The following is a 7,023-nucleotide window of genomic DNA, read 5'->3' as shown; positions in this document are numbered from 1 at the left end:
ATGCATACAACCTCCCCTACCCCTAACCATCTCCCCTAACCCTGCCACCCCCCTCCCCCCTGGACATTGCTGCGTTACTTGTTCCCCGTTCGTTAACTCTGTGTTCTATGTGCTCATGTTATCTGTTGCTTGTCGTTTCTGTGTTTATCTGTTCTTCCCATATTGTCAGCGTCTTTGAGCCTCTATATAAAGCCGCTATATAAATACAATGAATTTGAAGCATGCAAGCCCACTAATAGGTGTAAGTGTCCACACCTCTGACCTGAAATGTGTATTACAGAACGACAAGGTGAGAGGTTCTGAGAGATGACACCTTGATGAGAGTCCACCAGCACTTCAGGTATTTGTCATTGTATTACTATGATTACTACAATACTCTGATGGCGGCACCTCCCTGGTGATGTAAGCAAGGTAAAGTCAATGGCCGATGATCCGACGTCTGAAGATCTTTCCATTGGCTTAATGCAAGACAAGTTCAACGCTTTGGTCTACCAGAACAGAATACACACACACACATGCACACCAAGACACACACCAAGACCACACTCCTACTATTCCAGGGGAACTTTGTATTTCTATGTATGCTGTTTCCAGATAGAGTTTTCTGTTAAGATGCGTAAGTGAAATTTTGTTTTATAAAAGTTTCAATGTTTTGATTATGTACTCATGGGGAAAAACCATACATGTAAAAAGGGTAGGCGCAATAAGTCATGGCTTCAGCCTACACCTTTTTGGTCCTGGTGTTACGCATTGTGACTGTGTAATATCTGTATTATGAATTGTATAAGTTGGAAAAAAAAGGGACCAAAATAAACATTCTCAATCAATCAATCAATCAATCAATCAGGTCTGTATTGAGCTTCACTGAGGTCTTGTGAGATAAGAAATATACAAGGAGCGATTGTGTTGGCCCTCTCCAATTTCTCATACTCTTTATCCTCTTAATTGAATGAATAGGCCTACATCAAATATTGTGCATCACAATGCAAGATACACACCGCCATATGCACTCTGCAAACAGCAATCAATCCACACACAATACCCCATAATGACAAAGTGAAAACAAGTTTTTAGAAATTTCGGGAAATGTTGAAAACTGAAAAAAATGGAAACAGAAATGTGCATAAGTCTTCATACCCTTTGCTATGACACTCTTAAAATTAGGTAAAAAGCAAAAATGTAATCAACAAATCACTCAATAAGTTGAGTCCACCCTAATCTACACAGTATGTAATTGATTCCTATGCAAATCAGAGACCCTATAAAAACAAAGATATTGATTCCAAAATTACATAAACTATTATGCTTGCATTAAGATGAACTCAATTCAACTTATTGACTGATTTGTTGACGACATCTTTTAGCTTTTTAGCTCATTTTAAGTGTGTCATAGCAAAGGATATGAAGACCTATGCACACAAGGTATTTCTATGTTTCAATTTTAATACATTTGCAGAAATTGCTAAAAACTTGTTTTCACTTTGTCATTATGGGGTATTGTATGTGGATTGATGCCAATTTCTATTTATTTGATCAATTTTAAATTGAGTCTATAAAGGTGAAGGGGTGTGATGACTTTCTATACCACTGTACTGTATAATATGTTGTTGCATGTGACGACACTACTTGTTGATACGAAATTCTCACTTATTTTCCACAGGGTATCCGCGGTGTCTTGAAAAGAATTAAAAGTTGATAAATCAATTTTGGGAAAATCAAGACACTTAATAAGTATTAAATAGTCTCATCACGATTTTATGAGGTCTTGAATTTTGTAGGTATCTTTCTGAATTAGACTCTGTCCAAATAGTTTGAATCCTAAAAACGTTTAGTAAAAGTTTGTGAGTTTTATTAAAAAACAAAGATGAACCGGAAATTATGTTGTATGATAGTGGTCTAGTCTAGTCTATTGCAAACTAAAACTGTTAAGTTAAAAGGTGTCACTGATGTAAACGGTTACAGCTCCAAGTGGCGGTGGTGGAGGTCTGGAAAAATATTGACAAGGTCTTTAAAAAGTCTTAGAAAGGTATTGAAATTAACCTCAAGATTCCTGTATATACCCTGAGCTTTCATAAACGCATCCATAAATCATTCCTAGCCTTGGGACAGAATTAAGTAGCAAGTGAAGGACACAAGAAAGAGTCAGACAAAGAGCAAATTTCATAGACATATATTTATATGCATATGAATAAAAATACATATACATATTATACAATCTTGGCCGTAGCCCGAGCCTGAAAACAGCTCTTTTCAACCAGGAACACAAAGAAAGTCTCTTTAAATAAGTGCAAATTGTTAATGAGACAACGAATTGTAAAGCATATATAACGTTTTTTTCTGTTTTTCTCAGTCATCTTTCTATTTTGTTGCTTTTCACATGATACTGACATGAAGATACTTGTGCAAAGACCCATTTATATTCATACTGTACAAGTTGGCTCTTTATCATAGCTGGTGCCGTTTAAACTGGACTTGGTCACACACAACGTACGTTACTCCCCAAAAGGAGTCATAGCCTACCTTGCAGAAACCTTGGCTGTGCGTAAACAACAAAAAAACAGACTTTTTTATTTTTATTATTTCTTTTTAAATAAAGGACAATTCTCCAACACAATCTCATAGGACTTAAACCATCAAACTCATGATACAGTATAGCACCGCTTACAGGAAGAAAAAGAAGGACTGTCTCGACTGGAGAGCTTTACAAGGGAACTATTCACTACCACGGTGACCTCTCCGACTCAGGTCCCAGACCACGTGATGATGACGATAACACAGGGTGCAGATGTCACAGATTTGCACGCGATGAAGTTAATTGATTCTATTCAGATAGCGAGTGAAGAGAGAGAGAGAAAGAGCTATTTACTATGAAAGCAATAGTAAGATCCCAGCTTGACGCACCTTTGAATCTTTGAATCAAATCAAGCTTTGTGTGTCTTTTGAACATGAACATGAGGACAGCCTCCCCCCTTTTAGTGAAACTATTCACTGTAATAGCCTTTTGTGCTCTGCTTGCTTTCCATGTGTGTACAGTGTGAATACATATAGCTTTAAAACATACAATAGAAACACAAGACTGTACAACTGCAGGTGAGGAAGTTGATATCAACGGGGAAATGGACGGTGTATACAGAGAGAGATCATTGTGACCATGAGCTCCTCCAATTGGTTATGACTGGGGGGCGAGCGAATGCTTCTCTGATTAGTTTGGCATTCAAAACTGTGAACATCTGAGTTGGATACAGTACAGATAGCGAGACCTGTAGACACACAGGACGTTTGACATGACAGGAAACACAGTAAGTCTGTGTAGAAAGATACAGAGGTCCTTGGGCAAAGTGTCAGGGGGAGGAGTGACTTAAATCATTCAGAGATACAAACAAATAAGGTTTAGAAGAGAGAAAAGGATGCAGGACAAAGTGAAAGTGAAAGAGAACCTTATCCATGGTGCGGGGCTCGACTGCTTCTGCCTGCCTGGGTTCTCAGGTCTTATCACGGCCTTTAATATTTCATGGTGAAGCCTTATGAATTATGAACGGTGCTTATTGAAAATAACACGGTGTTTCAACAACAGCCCAGTTCAAGTACGGAAAAGAGCTGAGAAAATACTCAGAGGTTTCCACGACTACGGGAACTTTAAATACCTGTCTAGCAGGGTCGCCATGGAGATGATTTAAATACCTGTATAGCAGGGTCGCCATGGAGATGATGTGAGGGAACAAGACGACTGATGAGAGTGTTAAGCCCAATGCACACGGCGTGCGATTTTGTCGCACCACGAATTCAATTCCATTGTTTTGAATTGTTTTGAGACAATGCACACGGCGTGCGATGCGATATTGTCGCACGACAACATTCGATTCTCCATTCACACCCACACACTTCGGTGGTGTGAATTGAGAATTGAATGTTGTCGTGCGACAAAATCGCACGCCGTGTGCATTGGCCTTTAGAGGCAGGTTGGCTTTGGATGAACATAATTGGCTTTTATTTGTGAATAAGTAGATGAGGGTGGTTTGATGTCATTTTGTGAAAACAGACCTTTACTAGAGGTAGAGTGATGAGAGATGAAGAGAATGATGCTAGGATGCTAGGCCTAACATAAATCAATCAACCAGGGACTTAAAAGCAAGAAAATATGCTTTAGAGTAAACTAAAATATGCTAGTTGAATAAGGGGAACCACAAATCACGAGGTGAGGAAAATTAAACCTTGCCAAAACACCTCATCTGACACTTACAAATTGTGGTCAAACTGCAGTGGTGAATTGCAGACGGCTGGTAGATTCAGGTCTCTTTGGATAAAATCAAAACAGCAAAAGCTGTTAAAAAAAGCAAGAAAAAAAAAAGCTGTGAGACCATGGCTGTGTATGTTTAAAAACCTGAATCCAGATTTGACCACTTAATCGGTCCTCTAATGAGTAGCTCTGTTGCTGTTCTGGAACTGGGCAGATGGAACAGTAACAGTAGAACGTTGACTGTGAATATCATTCTGAAACTCCCAAGGTTCTGGAATGGAACTTTGATGTCTTTTGACAACAGTTGGAGAGCTGAAGGAACCACATGGTCGTATTCTAACTGTGGTGCTTTCCAAACAAGGGGGGTTTTGAGGTCTTGTAAAAATTTAGAAACATAAAGTGCTTTTGATTCAAAAGTAGTAAAAGGACATGCAATAGGAGAATGGGCAAGGGAGAGAGAGTCTCTGGGAGGGACAGACAAATATAATTGTTAAATATTGAAAAAATAAAAAGCAATTAGTGTTGAAAATAACCAATTCCCCAAAACATATACAGTACATTTCAAAAAAGCTTATAATTCGAGAGAGAAAAGGTCAAAAGAGATGATGATGAGGACGCTTAGTTGCAGTCTATGCGTGTCGCACAAATAGTTGACCTATCAGAGAAACACACATACATTTTCATGTAGAATATGAAAAGTACTGATATGGCCGGTTATAAACACTGGGTTGTGCGTGGTAGTGTTATGTGTGCCAAACCTTAGTTTAATTAACAACATTCAAACATAAACATTTGGGGAAAGGATGGCAATGCACATATATGTAAACCTAGTGATGTGAACTAACCTATGGACAAATGGATAGCTTGTTTATGTACAATTACCAACATTTTGAGATTAACCAGAGATTCACCCGAGTGTCTCCTAAGCCTGTCGTTGATCTGAGCGCTACAGTGTCGCTGGTAAATTAGACACCGAGCATTTATCTCAGGATAAAAAAGGGCAGAAGTTCAAAGGTCAACTTGCTTAGGCTGACCTCAATTTACCTTCTGTGATTAGACGTGAGTGTATAGCTCAGAGGCAGCGAAACCCTTATACTTTGGCAAGGACATAACTATTGAGCATTCTCTCAAATAACTACTTTTATCTTTTTATATCTTAGCTTGAATTTACCCCAAGAGTTAGCGTTTTACACCATTTGTCCAGAGTCTATCAATCAAGAGACATTCACACCAACCAAACAAAGAATTTACAGAAATCTTGTGTTGGACACTATACATACTGACATTAGAAAACTGCTTAAGTGTATGGTTATTTAAGTAGTGTCGTGAGTTTAGAATTCTAAGGTTCTATCTCCGTTTAGGGCCGTTCAGAGATATTGAGCGTCAAAGTTTTTACATCCCATTATGTTTTGTGAGATGGAACCTTTGTATTTTATGAATTACTAACTCAAAAATGTCAACATTTTAAAAATAACACCACACAGGCATTAATAAACACCTAATGGATCAGATTATGTAGCAAACTCAATTTTGACAAAAATGGAGATAGAACCTTATAATTCTAACGTCACGATTTGTTCTGGCAGGACGTTTCCATATAACGAAGCTTAAACTCTCAGAAATGGAGAACCTGGATGTTTTGCACAGGAGTGTGTTCGGAAGAGATTGTCTTTCTTAAAACGGCACTCCTTAAAATGCTGTAGACAATCATCAACCATTAATATTGAGGGCCTAAAAATGTCTGTTGTTATTTTATTTTTTTAAAGATACATTTGAAAAGAAAAGTCCTAAAGAAAGAAAGAAAAGCACACAAGCACACTGCACAAAGTGAAGGGTAATTAATAAAATCACAGTAAGGACAACAGTGTTAAGAAAAAATAACACAGTTCACACACATACACACACACATTTGATTTTTCTAAAATTCACAAGCACGTTTTATCGCGTGAGACATCATCACCCCTGTCACCTCTCGTCCTGTCACCATGGTGTGGCAACAGCTGAAGAACAGGGACAGGCGGCGCAACAAGGAGAGCTCTGTAGTCTCTTTCTTTTTAATTTTCACAATCAGGGGGGCTCACCTTCTCCCAGTTTTTTCTGTCCATCCTTGTCAGCTATGTGTTTTGGGGTGGGTGTTTGGGAGACCAGAGGGAGTTTGGTTGGATGCCAACCCCCCAACCCCCAACCTCAACAACTTCCTTTCTCCTTTAAGAAACCGTCTTCTTCCCTCCCAGGTGGTCCGCTTCCTTCCTGTCCAACCGCGTGTACGGCTCAAAGGCGGAGGATCCGCAGCCGTACCCGGACACCAGTTCGTGGTGGTGAGCATGCACCCCCCCCAACAGGGGCATGGAGAAGCAGAGGGAGTGGGGCAGCGGCCCGCCCAGCCGCGGCGAGGGCGGGGTACCCCCTAGCGAGGGGAGCGACAGCCCGAAAGTTCCCCCCGAGCCGTGGGAGGGAGGCGTGCCGCTACTCACCCCCGGCGAGGAAGAGGAGCCTCCGGGGCTGCCCAGCAGAGAGCCGTTCCCCGGGTGAGGGTTCCCCAGGAGGGAGTTAGGCGGCGGGCCTGACACGGAGGAGAGGAGGCGGCCCTGCTCCAGCAGCCGGAGGATGTTACAGGTGGCCAGGGACTCTGAGCTGGAGGAGGAGCGCTTGTCAGAGTCCTTGGTCGTGTCCTTCTTCTGCTTGGTGCGACGGTTCTGGAACCACACCTTCACCTGGGGGGAGGGAGCAGAGAAGAAGAAGAACAGAAAAAACATTTAAAATGTTAGAATGTGATGATTAAGCTA

General features: G+C 40.6%; 1 protein-coding gene across 1 annotated transcript in view; it reads right to left on the bottom strand.

Moving 5' to 3' along the window:
• Positions 1-6,444: 6,444 nt before the first annotated feature.
• vax2 (ventral anterior homeobox 2) overlaps positions 6,445-7,023 on the bottom strand; it is a gene marked incomplete at both ends in the record, with an annotated part of 28,198 nt that continues 27,619 nt past the window's right edge. Inside the window, one exon of the mRNA XM_080547479.1 lies at positions 6,445-6,951. Coding sequence (XP_080403605.1) covers positions 6,445-6,951 — 507 coding nt within the window. The remainder of the gene's footprint in view (positions 6,952-7,023) is intronic.

The sequence above is a fragment of the Nansenia antarctica genome (assembly GCF_963989245.1).
Source record: "Nansenia antarctica genome assembly, chromosome: 17".
Classification (NCBI taxonomy): Eukaryota; Metazoa; Chordata; class Actinopteri; order Argentiniformes; family Microstomatidae; genus Nansenia; species Nansenia antarctica.
Note: the sequence above shows the minus strand (reverse complement) of the source record. Positions and strands in the feature narration are given on the sequence as shown.